Here is a 19,496-nt window from a genome sequence, read left to right as displayed (position 1 = left end):
AAATTAAAGAAACGAAATAAAAATTATATTCATAAATATTTTCTTGTAGTAGATCAATATGATTTTATATTTCATGTAAATTTATTTTCATGAATATAAAAATTAGAAACAAAAAAGACACCTAAACAAATAAAACTACAAAGAAAGAAATAAAAATTATATTCCGAAACGAATATAAAGCCCAAAAACACTCTTTTCGCCTATTACGTCATTTTTACATATCAATAGCAATACAATACTCAATGATGATAGCATTCTGGGGTTAATCTGTTTGAGGGTTGTGACAGACCACGGACATGACTTAATGTTTGTAGGAAATTTAATTGTAGGAAATAAAATTAATTTACAATTTCAACTGTATTTGTATGTTCACCATTTTTATTTTTAATTTTAGTATTAATACTGAATTTGGGAGGCCGGAGGGAATAAGACCTTTGGGGAGGCCGAAATGTAGATGGGAGGATAATGTTAAAATGGATTTGAGAGAGGCGGGATATGATGGTAGGGACTGGATTAATCTTGCTCAGGGAGGGACTGATGGCGGGCTTATGTGAGAGCGGCAATGAACCTCTGGGTTCCTTAAAAGCCATAAGTAAGTATTAATACTGAGTGCTTATTTGTGCAGAAACGTTACTGTGACAGTGAAATTTACTTTTTCAGGAGAATGACCCCTATATTAAAAACCTTTATAAATTTGTTCAGTAGTGACTATGACATATATTATAAAACATAACAGTGAACTTACTCTGGTCTTCCTTTATGGAAGAATGGAGGTTGCAGAATTCCAGCTGGGAAAGCTGTTAACAAAAAATGATATTTTATTTTGTATTCAGTTGATCTTTTAATAAATTACAAGACAATGAGATGGTCTATAGAAGGATAGATATAATATCGTTTTTCTATATGAAAATGTGCCTGTTAATTTTCTTGTTCACACCTTAAAATCTCTTGTATCATGACTCAAAATTTTACCTGTAATCATATACTCAGTTTTATTTCAGTCAAGTCTCATGTGTATGGATACAGGTATAAAAGCACCATCAGTAGTGTATCAAAGTAATTTCTGACACTCTATGGTTCTATACTCGTCTAACTAGTATTACAAATATAGATATTTCATCAATGTTAATTTAAAATGGTTTATTTTTTTTTATTGGGTTATTTTACGACGCTGTATCAACATCTGGGTTATTTAGCGTCTGAATGAAATGAAGGTGATAATGCCGGTGAAATGAGTCTGGGGTCCAGCACCGAAAGTTACCCAGCATTTGCTCGTATTGGGTTGAGGGAAAACCCCGGAAAAAACCTCAACCAGATAACTTGCCCCAACCGGGATTCGAACCCGGGCCACATGGTTTCGCGGCCAGACAAAAAATGATAATCAGTCTCATATTTTCAGTTATATATATTTGTGTGTGTGTGCGTGCATGCCTCAATAAGCTCAATAAATAAACACATTTGGATTTTGAAACAAAAATAAACAAATATCTAATATACTGTTATCTCTCTATCACACTGTTCGTCAGATCTAAACTGTATTCACATTAGCTTAATATACAATATTGTTTGGTCATTGTTTATTTTACGACACTTTCAACAAGAGAGATTATAAGTAATTGATTAACTAGCGGAACTTACTCGTCTTAATTATGTAAGTCTGTGCGGCTTACAGTTGTTTCGGTGCTTCATCACACCATCCTCAGAGATTAATCAACGTCAGTGAGATGACACAAGATACTATACCAGCAGCCACTAAATCAGTTAGGTCAGAGAAAATACGCTGTTGCCAAGGTTATCTAGTGGCAAGGGTCCAAGAGACTTGGTACTTTTAATAAAAACATCTTAAAACTAAAAAAAAAGTTATCCAGTAACTGGCGTAGAAATGTCCGATTGAACACACCATTTAGGAGCACAAGGCAATTTGTTCTCTCCTGAACTCCTGATGTTATTGCTAACATTTTTGCAAAACAAATTACACCACTAGCTTCTGGAAAGACTGCTGATTTCAATGGCATAATTATTTCTCATAATTATTAAATACTAGGGTCATTTCATAAATAATGCACATGTTGGTAGAACTGTTAATTGGATGAAGCAACACCAATGCAAATTAAGTCAGTTGTAGTTGAAGGCTTGAGTAACAAGCACGTGTGTTCGTTTCGTCCATAGCATAGGCCTACTCTGTGTTTAGGCAACGAGAGCTAGAAATGGAGCCTACACGTGTCTCGAGTATTGTGATCATTGAAGATTAAAGCTCGAATCTTTACATGGAAAAAACACTACAGACATTCACAGTGCTTTAAGTGCAGTTTGTGGTGAATTACAATGGATCATAATACAGTTTCTCGTTGTGCTACTCGCTTTAATTATGGTCATATCAGCATAGATCAGGAAGGCCGAAAACATCAACAGATGAAGTGAAACTTGTGGTGAATGCTTTTGAGGAAGATCGTTGAGGAATGAGTGAAGAACTTTCAGAAGCTATGGAGATTCCACAAACTTCAGAATTCAGAATTTTGACAAAAGATTTGAAGACGAGACAAATTTCTGTGCAAATGATCCCTCACTGTTTGACTGCTGAACAAAAGCAGAAATGCCTGAACATTGCGAACTTGTGGAAACAAAGATTCGACGTTGAAGGTCAAGCATTTTCTTTAGAATTGTCACTATTGAAGAAACGTGGATTAGGCACTTTGGGCCGGAATTGAAATCATAGTCATTTGAGTTTTTGCCACGTAAAGATTCGAACTTAATGTATGATCTTTGATCTTCAATCACCACAGTACCCGAGACCTGTATAGGCTCCATTTCTAGCTCTCGTTACCTAAACACAGAGTATGCTATGGACGAAACGAACACACATGCTTCTTCCTTAAGCCTTCAACTCCACCTGACGTAATTTTCATTGGTGTTGCGTCATTCACTTCACAGTTCTATCAACCTGTACATTATTTATGAAATGACCCTCGTATAAAAACTGAACAAGTAAATTCAAATCCGAAAAATCATGTATTGAAATGTTCAGTAAGCGAGGACATTTTTGTCTTTTGGACCAGTAAAATTTCGTCTGTAAGAAAAATGTAGAAAATCGTCTGAATTAAATTTTTTGCCTGAAATATTTTTTCATAGGTTTTTTAGTTTTCTCAGAGAGTGACCATATAAATGTCGCGGGTGTGCCAGCACAGGACGCGGTAAGACTTTTGGAATCCATTATTAATCTGTTTCAGTTTTATTAAAATATTTTTATTTGTTTATGATTTACAATATGACTTTTTACATTTCTGGAACATATTTCGATGTGAGTAATCGATATTTTCATTGTTTTAAGTGTTACGTTAATATTTATACTTTGCCTTTCAGAGTGCTTTTCAGCTGTGTTTTTTTACGAGCTATGAGGAGTAAAAGAGGGAGATTCTTCAAGTCCCTTATTATTCAGATTGATAATGGATGAAATTATGCAAGATGTGAAGAGTCTTTCTGGTTATCAGATGGGTTATAAAAATGTAACAGATGAGCTTCAACGATTACTTCATCGGTTTGTAATAACAGCAGACAAATTTAATATGGAAGTGTCTACAAACAAAACTAAGTATGTGTGTACCCTGGGTATATATCAAGAACCCAGTAAGATGTAAATTGGAAGTTAATAGAAAAATTATACAATAAGTAATGGATTTTAAATATCTTGGAGTACACATATCTAGCTCTCGCAGATTGCTCGATGAAGTAAGAACCCAGGTTTTCAAATCATCAAGAATATCAGGACATTTACGAGATGCTATATGGAAAAACAAATATTTAAAAATCTATAAAATATGTGTAAGACTGATAATAATGATATATGGAGCAGATGCGAGAGTAGACACTAATCAAACTAAACAGCTTATAAGAACAGCAAATTGAATACTTTAAGAGATATCGTAGGTAAAAAAAAAAAGACTTAACAGAGTCAGAAACCAGGATGTAAGAGAGATATGTAATATTATAGATGTTGAGATATTTGTAAGAACAAAGAAAAGAAAGTGGAACTCTCACGTAGACAGAGCTGACAATACAAGACTTATTAAAGCAGTGAAGGATTTACGACCTAGAGGGAGAAGAAAAGTAGGCAGACCTCTAAAAAGATGGAACGAGGAGATGTAATCATCATTGACAGAATGTGTGCGTAAAACAAACAGGCAATGCTTATACAAAAGAAGAAGAAGAAGAAGAAGAAGAAGAAGAAGAAGAAGAAGCTTTTCAGGTTCTTCTTCCCACAATTAACTACAACGAAAACTTTATCACCATTTTCTATTTTTTTCCCAACTTTTCCTTAAATTTTGAGCTGTCTCATAATGATTAATGAAACTACTGTAAAAGTTACGTTTACATTAAATTAAAATGTATCAGGAATCAGCTTCTCGTTTCAAGGTAGTCTACAAATTTCTCAGTCACTGTCATCATTCATCTCGCTATCTGTAAAGTCGTCATTCAGATTGATGATGATGATGATGATGATAATGATGATTAGAGACGAGAATTTCATGCAAATGCATGTTTTTATAGGAACACGGAACATACAGTAGCTCAAACTTAGTACTTATTCATTTCATTGCTTTCCAGTTCCAAATTTGTGTACTTTTTTCGTGCATATTTGCATGTTTTGACCTTTTTGAGGATAAAAACATGCATAATGCATATTAAAGCAATTTTTAGCTTAATAATGCATATAATATAGGCTAGATTATATTCAGTTTAAATGCATGTTTTAATGGTTTTGAGCGGACATAGTTTCTCGATTTTTATGTCCCTTATTTTAACTTCAGGAATCAGAATTGAAGAAGGAAAAGAAAAAAAACTAGATAACAGAAGGAGGTTCATTCAAGTTTGCACCCATAACTTCTTGCGATATAGAGAGATCATTCTCTGCCTGCAAAAACATATTGACTGACAGGCACAGGAATCTGAGAAACCAATTTAGAAATGTTAGTTGTTAACTGTGAGAAAAAAAGTGAAGTGAAATAAGAAATTTGGAACAAAAATGAAAGTGCATATTTTAGTGTATTTTTCGCCTGATCGTGCATATTTCATAGTTTGATAGTGCATGAATGCATGCATATTTTGGGATTTTATAGTACATGAAATTCTTGTCTCTAATGATGATGATGATGATGATGATGACATGAGGACAACAGCTGCATGACAACGAATGACTGTGGTCAGATAGACTGGCGTGCAGGGGCTTGTGCTTCTACTAGGCAGCACCTAATGAACAGCGTTGCCTCTGTGCACGGAGATAAGCAACTCTCAATTATCTGTTGCTTTGCCGTTTCCGTATCTGACAACAACGCAGTTTTCCTTACCTGTCTGATTTAGTGGCCGCTACTATAGGTAAGAATGACTCTAACATGGTATAATTTAAGAAAAAAGCTGGCATGTTTAAACGGTTTGTCACTCACTTAACTTACCTAAAAACTTTAATTGTAAATGAAAATAAACATTTACAATATTTAGTTTCTACAGTAATGATAGGATTTTTAATCTGAAGACCAAAGACAGAGCACTTTGGGAAATATTTACATTGTGTACAAAATCCACATCCCACAGCTCGTAGATTAAAAACCCAAGCATAGTTATACATTAAAATAGTGAACTATCATTTTATTTCTGTACTTACTGATTGAATTAGTCTGAGGATTATAATATGCATTAACAACATCCGGGCTTGTGTTCCATCTGTAAAAAATACATTATATCTTGTAATTAAAAATTTTCCAATGATTTTTACATATATTTTGTACTTTTACACTTGCATAACTTATTTTGTAATAAAATATATAGGATATATAATTGATATTTTGAAAAAGCCTTTCCAAATTTGGTTATATAAAACCATTGATTTATGGAAAAAACTTGTGCTTTCTTTCTTTGATATCTAGATTTGACAATTTTTCTAATACTGTAGTTTTAGTTTCCATATTCAATCATAGGCATTTTGAAATCTACATACACTGCAAGTAGTGGTGAAAATGTAATACGGCGAACACCAGTAGGGGAAGTTATCCCCACCCCACACCGCTCGGCACCTCGCTCGCATGCTCTCTCTCTCTCTCTCTACTGTCCCGCTTTGATGGATCACTGTCTCATCTCGCACGTGTTTCATAACACGTACTAACAAAATCGCTTCGTAACACGTACTAACAAAATTGGGGCATTAGACAACAGCATGACACCAAATTGGGACGCATTAGACAACAGCCACCACATATACTAACACAACACAACACAATACAATGTAATGTGGTTTTTTCATTAAACAACACTCACCTGTTAACTTCGCACTGCCCCACTGTCCAATGCACACCATCAGTAGCATTGCTTTTCGGCGCCAATTTAATATTTTTCCCACAGGTTGGACACTCGTAATGACTAGCAAGTAGTCCATGCTCCTCACAGTACCTTACCGTATCCGCCTTCAAATTCTCCCTGCACAATTTCAGGAAGAAGTACACGTCTTCGGTACGACTCATCACTACACGTGATTACGTCTGTACACGAAGCTGGACACGGACACAATGAAGCTCCACCAGCGCGCGTTAACACTTATGCCACCCCCGCAGTCAACCCCTACCAAGCTATATTCACAAGCCCGCCACTTTCTACCTTCAGTCATTGTCCCCCGCGCCATTATTCTGCAATACGTTATGGCAGTTCCCTTAAACATAAATAGATTCATTTTCCCTTCTACCCCCAACTCACCTCGGTAGCCGAGAGGTCTAAAGTGTGACCAAAAAACGTACGTTTAGCATTTAGTTTTAGTTACCAACTTCCTCGGATCGAATCTTACCCTCTGCGAAGTCATAAGAAAAAAAAAGAGAGAGACATGAAGCAAGAAACAGAGAAGGAGAGGCTGGAGAGAGAGAGAGAGAGGACAAAGTTCCTCTTTTGATTCATAGATGTCGCATTTATTCTTTTTGTTTCACTTTCCTACACTAGATGTCACCCCACCCTAAACCCCTATTTCCACTCTTTCCCGCTAGAGTGTGTAGTGAGCTTGTTGGGGATAAGTGGAAAGGGGTCGTGGGCGGAGCTTAGCGTTCATCGTATTACGTTTTTACCCAAGTAGTGTTTCTCTTCTATTCGATGTATCATTAATATTTTGCTTAAGTAAGGCAATCTGTTGACTTGTTGAATGAAATTTTCGAAAACTAGTTTGATGTTTTGAAAATACATTTTCAGTTTCAAGGTACCAATTAAGTCTATTTGAAATAATGTTTTTCGATGTTTTAGCTAATACACTCGTTAGAGATATAGGACGATAGGTATGAATGTCTTCAGAAGACTTTGGAATTATGATTACTCTCTTCCATAGTGCGGAACACCTCAAAATCTGTGCTTCAGTGGCTGACCATGATAATATCTTTGAAAAATATTGGAGTGCAAGAGGTCAAACGCCTGGCATTAGAAAACAACAACATATTGCAGGAACTGCTGTTTACCAAATTTGATTAAATATTTTGAGAAATAATTTTAAAGCATTAATTCCAAAATGTTTTAAAAATTCTGCTACAATCACATCATGACACAAACTTTTTTATATATATATTTCAATGTAGATATGGTTTTTATGAATTCCTGTAGACAAGCCTAAATTTTAAATGTAATTTTCAATGAACGATTTAAACTATGTTTTTAATTTCTTTCTCATATATTTCTCTTTTCGTTTTAAGTATTTGGAAAGGATTCTGGTAAAATGTTTTGTAAAAGCAGCAACAATATCTTCATCATTATGTACACTTTGGTCTTCAATGTAATTGGGTCTTTTTTAAAATTTCTTCTTATTTACATTTTATAGGAATTGATATATTTAGAATCTGTAATCAAAATTTTATAAAAACCTTTGATACATCTAACTTTTTGACAAATTTATTTCACTTTTAAAAACTTTAGCCTTTCCTCTGCATTTTTTTTTAACAAGTATAGGAACTTTTCTTTCAGCTTCTTATCTTTTTTTGTAACAAAAAGACATTAAGAAAGAGCACATTTCGAAATTTAATTTTTATTCAGTGACTTGTAAAACGGCTTTGTAGAATCAATGCGCCACAATAAAATGTCAACAAATTGCAAGCATCTTTTAGTGTTTTAAATTATCATTATATGGAAGTTATCTATAGGCTTGCCATTTTACAAATCCTTTTAAGTTGTCCTAACATAATTTCCAAAAGATGACTCCTGTCCCCTTCTGCTCCAAAGTGCAATGCTAACACTTTTGTGTCATGACATAAACTTGTTTTGATATCTTGAATTTTAAATGACAGTGCAGAAAGAACAGTGAAAGATACAACTAAGAATCAATAATAGCATTATTGAAATATAGTTTATAATGGAATAAAACAGGTCTTGTAATACAGTAGTTGCAATTGAAAATTAAAATTATTTTACAGCTGAAGTGCATTACAAAATTTACACCTGTAAGCCCACTCAATTCTTCAAATTCTTGTAAGATATTTTGAAGCACAATCATTTCATTTTTGACAATGACAATTTTGGGATCAGAATAGTGCATCAAATTATATCTTTTCCTGAGAAAGATGCATTGCATTTTGAACAGGCGCTTCTGTTACTAGAACTATAATATACAAAGTTTTTCATATTAAGATTTCTTACTCAGTGCGATCGGTTGGCAAACGCAACTTCGATAAAATCCGTTTTACCATCAGTGTTTTCAAGGAGACAACATTTCTCAGGTGACTCCTTCCAACTGACACCTAAAAGAAGAGAAAAACTCAAATATAAATGAATTGGGAATTGTAGAAACGGCACATGTCAATATGCCACACACAGTGACATGTGCTGTTTCTGCAATCCCCGATTCAATGTGTTCAACACTTATTATTAACGTTTCTGAGTTTATTAATTACACTACTTCCCATTTAATGAGGGCAGTGCATACCACGTGTATTTCAAACTACAGTACAAAAGGAATTAATAATGGCATAAGAAACCTATGTATAAAAAATTAAAAGTGAAATTTAATATAGCTGGCCATATGTAATTAACTAGTACATAGGCCTTGTAGAAAAGAAGACTATTTACTGATTATTGCCAACTAAAATTATGTTTAATGCCATCAATCCTGAAACAATGGATTATTATACTACAGAAGAAAATATTTTGTTTATTGAACTGTGTATCTTAATGACAAATAAATCTTTAAAATAAAATATACAACTGAAATTATAATAGTAATATCATGATATAATTATTTTGAATCACCTAACTTAAAACTGATAATATGTTGTCAAAGGATCATATGATAAGTTGGCAATAATCAGTAGATAGTCTTCTTTTCTACAAGGCCTACTAATTTATTACACATGGCCAGCTACATGAAATTTCACTTTCAATTTTTTTATATATGAATTTCTTATGACAATGTTAATTTCCTGTATACTATAGTTTGAAATACACACGGTATACATAATTATTATATAATGCTTAATTACATCAATATAATTAGCCCCTACAGGGTGAACATAAAGTAATGCCATTAATTTCAGAGGGTTATTCTTATAGATATTTCAAACAAAAAAGTTAAATATAATTTTGCTCATTTTTGCGTCATTTTCGAGATAAAAATTGTTTTATATGAAACAATCCATAGTGTGTTTTGTGAAAGCCATTGACTTAATTCCCAATAAGCTCAGTCAATTTAAGAGTGCAGTGTATTATGATAATAAATTATTGAAAGAATTTTAGTTTTGTTCTTCAAATGTGCAGAAATTTGATCCGAACAAATGTAACATTGTAAAATTCATCTGCAGGAGATTCACATATAAATTCCTTAATTGTGGTGAACGGAAGCACATTTGGGAAAAGTACCGGTACTCACTTTTTTTTTTTTGTTAGAATTTCACTATTTTTCATTAATCATCATTCTGGTAGATATAGACCCACCTCCCACGATGTACCACGAGCAATGATAGGATGGCTAGACAGCTAAGTGATTTACACAGTTTCGGCACCTTGCTCTTATTGACGTAAAATAATCAAGAACAATAGTATCCGATTTTTTAAGGTAGAGAGTAGAAATACTATTTTTCTAGAGAAGCATTAATATATATTTCGTCATATAAAACTAAAATCTTACAAAATAAATTTCCAAATGCTTTAATTGAGTTAAACAGCTTTTAATGCAACAGAAAATATTTCCAAACTTACGTAATATTATTATAAAAATAACTGGCTCAATTACAAAATATCTACGACATTCACTTACTTGCCAGAGTAATGGGAAAATGTGTGCAAAATCTGTATGAATTTAGCAACAAAAATAGGTGTCGTATTTTAAAAATAATAATGAATTGCTTACCCCTTTGTAATATTCCTCAAGAGCTGATTTATTAGCATACCAATCCGGATACCCAATCAACTCCTTCATGGCTTCTGCTTTGTCTTGTGCCACATGGCGGGTGTCAGGATCCATCCAGTCTACATCATTTATTGATGAACTGAATTGTGATCGAATATTTTCCACCATCTGAAGTGCCTGGCAAAACGAGATAATTAATCACAACATAACACTCTTTCCTGTGTAACATTAGCCACCTCTGGACACATGAGTTATACTGTACATTGCTTCGTTTCAAAATGCTTCTTTTTTACTTCAAAACACGTAAAATGATGTGACAATAACATAATAAGATTCGACTTTTTCATAATAGCTCTACAAAAATAGTCTTATGACGTATCTATGAGCGAGCAAATTTTTATTTAAATAATAAATAATGAGAGAGAGCGAGAGCGAGAGAGAGAGAGAGAGAGGAAGAGGGAGAGAGAGAGAAAGAGAGAGAGAGAGAAGGAGAGAGAGAGAAAGAGAGAGAGAGGAAGAGGGAGAGAGAGAGAGGAAGAGGGAGAGAGAGAGAGAGAGAGAGGAAGAGGGAGAGAGAGAAGAATAAAGAGTGTGAGTAAATCTTTAATGTTTATTGTAGAGAGAAAAATAATGAGCAAATTTTTGGTTTCAATTATCTCAGTAGCATTATTTCATAAATGATTATTAATGGTACCTATTTTATAATAAAATTAATAAATACACACAATAAATTAACCCTTGGCAAGCTGGCAGGGTCCATTTTATACTTCATACCCATTTAATATTTGAGGAGAAAAATTCGCTCCGGCGCCTTGGATCGAACCCAGGTCCTTGGTTCTACGTACCAAGCACTCTGACCACTAAGCTACGCCAAATTCAATCCACAGCACCGGACCGAACCCTCCTCCTTGAATGTTTCCCTTTTGGCCTGACTCCAAGTTAGGCATATATGTTGACGTTTTATGTCCAAGTCAACTGCCATTATGCAAGGGGCGCACTCAGCTGAGTAACTTGCTTGGCCGGGATTCCGCAGTTAAGTGCACAGAAATATGCACTGCAGCTATGAGAATATTAAAGATATTTTTATTAATTTGTCCTACAGAATAATATCTGTAATATTGACAATTAATATTTGAGGAGAAAAATTCACTCTGGCGCCAGGGATAAAAATATCTTTAATATTCTCATAGCTAGCAGTGCATATTTCTGTATAGATTACTGTGCACTTAACTGCGGAATCCCGGCCAAATAAGTCACTCAGCTGAGTGCGCCCCTTGTAAAATGGCAGTTGACTTGGACATAAAACGTCAACATATATGCCTAACTTGGAGTCAGGCCAAAAGGAAAACATTGAAGGAGGGGGGTTCGGTCCGGTGCTGTGGATTGAATTCGGCGTAGCTCAGCGGTCAGAGCGCTTGGTACGTAGAACAAGGACCCGGGTTCGATCCCCGGTGCCAGAGCGAATTTTTCTCCTCAAATATTAATTGTCACTATTACAGATATTATCCTGTAGGACAAATTAATAAAAGTATCTTTAATATTCATACCCATTTACCTTACAGCATGTGCATTTCAGGTCAGCTTGCGGAGGGTTAATATGTGCAATAAAACGAGTACTAATTACTAAAAAGTACAGTAGAAATACAATATTAAAATTTTATGAAGTTTTGACTGTTCCAGTGCTGAACAAACAAATCCAAAATTTTGATTGCAAACAATATTTACAATTACTTCGACCACTGGCTTGTTACACTTCACGGCAATCAGAGAAATACAGCAAAACGAAATGGATTAAAAATTACATAACTATCATTATAGAAAACATAATGAAATGGCATGGACATTTATGGAGAACAGTAGTACATTCAATCACATTTCCGATATGGAAATATAAACCAAATCATCATAATTTTTTACTTGTGTGTTATGTATAGTCGCTTTAACTACAAGCAAATACCTTACCATTATAATACCGGACAGCTAGCAGTTCTGCGTGTGAACGACGCTGATGCTGCTACCTAGGCGGCCGGTGTGGTGATACTCGCGAAACAAGCTGTAATCAACTGCAATGTATATTGTTGCTGGGCTAGTTAATAGTTTTATTAATTAGTGCTGTGTTAAAATGTCAGGGTGTATGTGAGCTAATTATAATTGTGACAATTGCAGCATTACAAATTGCTCCAAATCGTACTTTCGATTTCCGACAGTTCATAAAACGTGAGTCAACAAAATTCGTTATTGTCTCTGAGTTGACAGAACAATAAAAATTAGCTTTTTTTATTTAGACCTAATAAATGAATAGAAGTTAAAATATATTGGAAATTTTAAGGTTTTTAGCAAATTAAATTTTATTGTTGTCTACATGCCTTTACTAATAATTATTACAAGCATCAGAATACTACCATTTTTATTTTTGCAGTTGTCAGGAATGGGTATATAAAGCATTATTGTAAATTCATTCCTAATGTCAGAACTGATTTTGTTTCACTAAAGCAAAGAAAAAATATGTAACAATTAATAATTACGGAAAGTAATATGAAATATGCAATATTCTCATAATATGCAGCTCTGATATAAGGTAATAATTTTACATTAAATGCTATTCAACATTTCTTAAGTGTTTCATATACAATTCCACATTAGTAACTCACGTTTTAAACAATAGTCCGAATCCCGCTATGTTAATATTATTTGTATATATGGACGTAATTCTATCCTGCTTCGCTAGATGTCAGGTCCGCGATATTTCGCACTCACGCTAATGCTACTAATATACAGCTGTCCGGTATTATTATAGTAAGGTATTTGCTACAAGGTCATTTCGCGACTGTCAACTATCTGGAGTGTTAAATTATTGTTGTTGATACAATGAATTGCTGCCATCTATCGACCAGTCTGATCACTCCCATGCCATCTAGTTGTCATATTAGCAGACATGGGCTTACAATCAGTAGGATTTCAGATCTTACGAAACATTATCTATATCTTTTGTAATGAAAAACCAATCCTAACTATTTGATGATCGAGAAAAGCACTAAAATCCCAACAGATTGGCCGGCCCTAGAATTTTAACTGGGCATTCCCAAATGCAAATACACTGTTTTAGCACTAAGCACTTGTTTGGTATCATCATCATGATCATTATTATAGTGGTGGTGGTGACGAAGACAATAACAATGACAGTGACAGTGGAAGATGATAGTAGTGTAGTTGTTTACTTATAAAATAGCAAACACACTTACTCTTTTCTTGGCTTCATTGTCAAAGAATCGACTAACGTAAGAATAGCCAACAGCAAAACTTAAAGAACTGCTGGTAATAAATACACATTCCCGCCACCTGTTAAAGTATGAAAATACAAATTAAAAAAATTGTGCAATATGAAAGAACATTATAAATAGCATACTAGTTCCAGTATCTTTTTTATCATGTTTATTACAAATGATACATTTATTACATGTATTATATTAATGGAATACTTACAGAGGTAGATTTTCCTTAGTTCCACTGTAAACTCTCTCAAACTGATAAGCAAGTTCTCTCATTTTCTGAGTCGTGTCTCTGCTAACTGTCTTTACTAATCGCCACTGAAGATAATCCGCTGAAATAATGATAAATATAAATGAGACGAACCAAAACACTATCATAATTCTTTAAACAAGTGGTTTTACATTTATTACCTACGTACTATTCATTTTATTCACCTTCTCTCGTCAAATTTCAGTACAGGAACAAAACACGGAAGAAGAAGAACAAAAAGAGGAAACAAAAACTGTTAATGCTAAAAAAAAAAGTAGACGACCAATTTAAATATCATGAAGATATAATAAATAAACAGACAGACAGATGGACAGGAAGACAGACAGTCAGACAAGTAGACAGATACACAGGTAACTAGGTAAATAGGTAAACAAGTAAATATATAAATAAATAGATAACTAATTAACTAAGTAAATAAACAACTAAATAACTAAGTTAAAGTAACTAAGTAACAAAGCAAATAAATAAATAAATAAATAAATAAATAAATAAATAAATAATAAATAAACAAATAAATACGTACATAAATAAATAAATAAATAAATAAATTTCAAATATCTTGGAGCAACAGTAACAAATATAAATGACACTCAGGAGGAAATTAAACGCAGAATAAATATGGGAAATGCCTGTTATTATTCGGTTGAGAAGCTTTTGTCATCTAGTCTGCTGTCAAGAAATCTGAAAGTTAGAATTTATGAAACAGTTACCAGTATATTACCGGTTGTTCTATATGGTTGTGAAGCTTGGACTCTCACTTTGAGAGAGGAACAGAGATTAAGAGTGTTTGAGAATAAGGTTCTTAGGAAAATATTTGGGGCTAAGAGGGATGAAGTTACAGGAGAATGGAGAAAGTTACACAACGCAGAGCTGCACGCATTGTATTCTTCACCTGACATAATTAGGAACATTAAATCCAGATGGTTGAGATGGGCAGGGCATGTAGCACGTATGGGCGAATCCAGAAATGCATATAGTGTGTTAGTTGGGAGGCCGGCGGAAAAAAGACCTTTGGGGAGGCCGAGACGTAGATGGGAAGATAATATTAAAATGGATTTGAGGGAGGTGGGATATGATGGTAGAGACTGGATTAATCTTGCTCAGGGTAGGGATCAATGGCGGGCTTATGTGAGGGCGGCAATGAACCTCCGGGTTCCTTAAAAGCCAATAAGTAAGTAAGTAAATAAATAAATAAACACAATTAGAAAGAAATGACGAATAGTACCACTGAAGATACTAAGAAAAGAGAGGTAAACAGATAATGAAAACGAAAAGAAAGAAAAAGAGAGAATAAAAGACAGATAGTAAATAAAATAGAAAAAATATTAAATAAAGATATAGTGGTGCCTTAATTTTTCTGAACAACCTATACTGTATTTGCCCACATAAAGCATATCAACATATGAAGTCTTTATTTCCACAGTAATTGAATATTGCCATATCGACTACGGTACCTCATTAACAGCTAGGTTTATCTTTTTTTTTTTTTTTTTTAAGTAATTAATGTGGACCTCTGTAATACCGGTACCTAAAACTTAAAACTTTGGACTGAAGAAGTTTTCGATTTTATGTACAATTCTGCACATAACAATTAATTTCTCTAGCACAGAAGTTCTTGTAGTTTAGCATTTTATTTGTTATATTTAATTTTATTTCTTCGTTAAAAATGAATATATTCCATACAATCTACAATATTCATGCATGAATTGCCTAATCAATATTAAATGAATAAAATCTGTCCAAAGGTTGAGAGAAATCGCTATACACAAACAGAAAGACAGGCAACATGGCAGAAACAAACTTCTCAGTATGTCAGTTATAAAAAAAGTTTATTTTAGTAAAAATGTCGAATCAATTTTTGTAGTATCACAATACTTTCTCTTTCTGTATTTGTATAATGACAAAGTAAAAATGGAGAAATAGGAAAAAAAATTAATAATAATAATTATTATATGCCAACGATATGATTCATGGCCAGACTGTGGAACCATGTCCTTGAGCAGGCAAGCACAATTGCGGAAGATATTGCTATACTACTCGTGTCGCTGTTATTTCCAGCATGACTCCTCCTCTTTGCTTACACCTTAGGAAGTGAATGTTCTATAAAGTCTAGGTAGGTAATATTGTACGTTCGCCATTTTTGTTCTTTCATTGCTGAGCTACCAGATGAGGAATCTATTTGCCGCACCGTTAAACACTATCATGCCGTAGCTCCTATGATAATAAATCAAACGCACTGTAATTGAACAAATAATTGAGCGGCAAATAACGTCCTTGTGTGTTTTCTGCGAACGCCAATGAAAGAACCAAAATGGAGGGCAATTATATTAAGTATTTATCGAGACTTAGGAAGTGCATAACGTCATGAGTAGTGAATGACAAGACGCACACTTTTAAATGTAGCTGACCTGCAACGTGATTCGCTGCCGGAAATAAGAGCGATGGGACTATAGTTCTACCTGAAAACATTAATTCTAAATTCTCTGTTAGAAAGGATAAAGATTTAACTTTCTCTTTGGGCACTCAAATTTGACATATATGTTATACTGTATGGTATAAAAATACAACATTATTTAATTACATAAATAAATCATACTGTTCCAACTAGTGAATGTTTTCTTAGAGCTATATATATATATATATATATATATATATATATAGTATATTTTTTTTATAAAATTATAGTTATATATCATTTTGTGCATTTGTCAGGCATATTTTACGAAAAATTTGCCTCCGCCACCACCTTTCCCCGATCCCACTTTCAGTTGAAATGAGCATTTTATTTTGATTTTAAATGTGGAACAATTTTCAATATGCGCAATACAGAATAATATTGACAGTTATGATTTCTGTATAATTTTTGTATTGTCGGACCATCGGATCTGTGCCCCTTCAGCGTTGTCGTCGTTCTTGAAAAAGTTAATGCCTGTACTCACTCCAGTCCACCCACTTTCCTCCCACCATGTTAAACAGCAGGCCACGAACCTTACTGAATAGGGATGTTGCCAAACTTCCGTCAAACGGTATCATAAATAACTAGTCCTCCATGCTACAATATCATTTCTTTCAATCAAAATACATCTTGTATTTCTACATTTTTTAAACCTAAATCCCATGCCTCGAATCACTTTTCTCAGCGTTTCTCTCCAACCTTGGAAAATATTGTCTCTCGCAACCTTCAGTTATTTCTTTAATGTCAGAACTTCATTCTACACGGTATAAAATTCTTGTATCTTTCTTCTTAAAATACATCGGTTCATATCATCTACAAGAATTAAAGGCTCCCTTGGTCTGTTCTTCCCTGGTGATTCTAGCTTTTCGTCTTCTGCACAGCCTCCCTTTCTCCTGATTTTCTTTGTTAGTCGCTCTGACCTCTGACCTGCCTATATAAATTACATAAAATGTTGTATTATTAGTATTAGTTAAGTAAGTAATTTTAATACGTAATCAATTGAAATAAAATAAGCCCCACCTCTGACAGCAGCTGCTTTTTTCGTTGCCTGATTTATAGGAAACAGATATTGACCTGTTTGTTTCTCTTCATCGCAAAATGCTATTATGTACTTGCTTAATAATATTTCTTTCGCCACTCCGTGCTACAATGTTCATGTTGAGTTGACAATACTGGACTGCAAGTGCAAATAAACTGTCCTGCAAGTGCAAATAAACTACTCAAAATTGTGAGTAGTGGGAGAGAGAAAGAAGAGAGCTAGAAAAGAGAGAGATAGGAATGCAGGGAGGGGGAGGGGGAGAGGACAGGGGGAGGGGAGGGGGATGGGGAGGGGGATGGGGAGGGAGAGGGGAGGGAGGGATGGGGAGAGCGGGGGAGAGGGGGGGAGTGAGAGGGGGAGTGAGAGAGAGGGAGTGAGAGAGAGTGAGTGAGTGAGTGAGAGTGGGTGAGTGAGAGTGCGAGTGAGTGAGTGAGTGAGTGTGTGTGTGTGTGTGTGTGTGTGTGTGTGCATGTGCGTGTGCGTGCGTGTGTGTGTGTGTGTGTTTGCATGCCTGTCTATATATATATTTTTCTGTACTCCATATATTAAATTATAAGTTAAGAAAAGTATTTATGGGAAACTTACCAATAACTCTAGGAGGGGTATTGTCCAACAGTGTTATAAGATCTGTTAAATATTCCACCTCTTTAACCACAACTCTCTCCTGGGGGTTGAAGGTCACATCAATATCAGCAAAGACATCTTCAAAGAATTTTTGCCAATTTATCTAAAAAGAATTACATACTTCTTAAGAATGATCTAAAATAGTAGCTCGTTATGCATAATATCTCAGTATCAGTATATATGCTTAAGGGCATATTTATTTAATATACTGACCTTAGCATGAGAATTTGATAATGGAACAGAATCTGTCAAGTTTTGCAGCTCTTTTAGAGTCATAGGATTATACATTCGATATGCATTCCGTCTTTTTTCATTAGGAATTGTCACCTGCAGAAAGAAATTGTTTGCAATAAGATAAAAATATTAAAATTAACGATTCTAGTAACCTGCATTTTATGTCAGCATCACATTTATGTCGTTATCATCGTAGCGAGATTCCACCTTCAAGGAAGTCCACAAATTGATCCTTCCACCGTATGGCTGGTTGTCTCCTTATTCTCAGTCTTTTGTCTCTGTATTAAAAGAGTATCTTGGATATCTACTACTTTAATAAATATTTTCTTTAAAGGTGTATGAGAAATAATAGTTTACACTCTTAAATATTCGTAACGAATTTTTCATAAGAAATAAATAAAACAGCATTAGGAATATGTGAACAAAGCACAAGTGTTTGTAGTCTGTGCATACATTCTGCCATTAATATCCAACAATAAAGCTCGGTGTGGTATTGTTGTCTTTGCAAGTTATCTTGATAGATGAAGAAAAAATATAGCGTTGGTGTTAATGCAGCTTATCTGGGTACCTCTTTGTTACTTGTTAGCTTAAACAACAAGGTGAGTACCCACAAGAGTACCAAAAACCACATCAACTCTTGCCCTAGAAATTGAATGTAATATTCAACCAATCAGACACTATATATTACAAAAGGATCTAAAATACATTTAAAATTGCAAGCCTCATCCAGATCTCAGATGTTCTTCAAACTGTCAGGTGATATCCTGTGTAATTTCTATAAAATAAAAAAAGATGAAATACCAATCTATATCACAGACACACTCATTGCTAAAACTCCAGTTGTGAACGAAATTCCTCCATGGAAATGGGTGATACCAGAACATAGCATACAAATTCCAGGAAATCATTCCAAAAATGATCCTCCATACATTCTTAAGTTAGATTCCATGGAACTACTCTGCGGTACATATAAGGATCACCTTCAAATTTATACAGATGGATATCTAAATCCTAATAATGGGACATCAGGAGCAGGATATTATATTCCAAAATATCAAGAAAGTTATTTCATACCATGTTCATCCTCCTCCAGTCTTGACACTGAATTGCTAGCTATTGATGCTGCTCTTCAGTGTGTTACTCAAATTTCTGAAAAATCTATTTGCATACTTACCGACTCCAAGGGGGCTATATTTAATATAATTAAATATGTACCAAACCTATATGCACATAGAATTATTCCACTTCAGAAA

The 19,496-nt window shown here is 34.2% G+C and overlaps 1 protein-coding gene across 4 annotated transcripts in view; it reads right to left on the bottom strand.

The window, feature by feature from the left end:
• The window catches only part of LOC138711787 (neprilysin-11-like), a 96,146-nt gene that overhangs the window by 28,888 nt on the left and 47,762 nt on the right, over nucleotides 1-19,496 (bottom strand). For all 4 annotated transcript variants that reach the window (XM_069842995.1, XM_069842993.1, XM_069842994.1 and 1 more), the window contains exons 8-15: nucleotides 18,223-18,336; nucleotides 17,971-18,112; nucleotides 13,835-13,952; nucleotides 13,594-13,690; nucleotides 10,352-10,528; nucleotides 8,647-8,747; nucleotides 5,657-5,715; nucleotides 746-797 (exon numbers count right to left, since the gene is read on the bottom strand). In XM_069842995.1, coding sequence (XP_069699096.1) covers nucleotides 746-797; nucleotides 5,657-5,715; nucleotides 8,647-8,747; nucleotides 10,352-10,528; nucleotides 13,594-13,690; nucleotides 13,835-13,952; nucleotides 17,971-18,112; nucleotides 18,223-18,336 — 860 coding nt within the window. The remainder of the gene's footprint in view (nucleotides 1-745; nucleotides 798-5,656; nucleotides 5,716-8,646; nucleotides 8,748-10,351; nucleotides 10,529-13,593; nucleotides 13,691-13,834; nucleotides 13,953-17,970; nucleotides 18,113-18,222; nucleotides 18,337-19,496) is intronic.

This window comes from Periplaneta americana, chromosome 13, assembly GCF_040183065.1.
Source record: "Periplaneta americana isolate PAMFEO1 chromosome 13, P.americana_PAMFEO1_priV1, whole genome shotgun sequence".
NCBI classification, from domain to species: Eukaryota; Metazoa; Arthropoda; class Insecta; order Blattodea; family Blattidae; genus Periplaneta; species Periplaneta americana.
The sequence above is the reverse complement of the archived record's forward strand: the minus strand, read 5'-3'. Positions and strand labels throughout refer to the sequence as shown.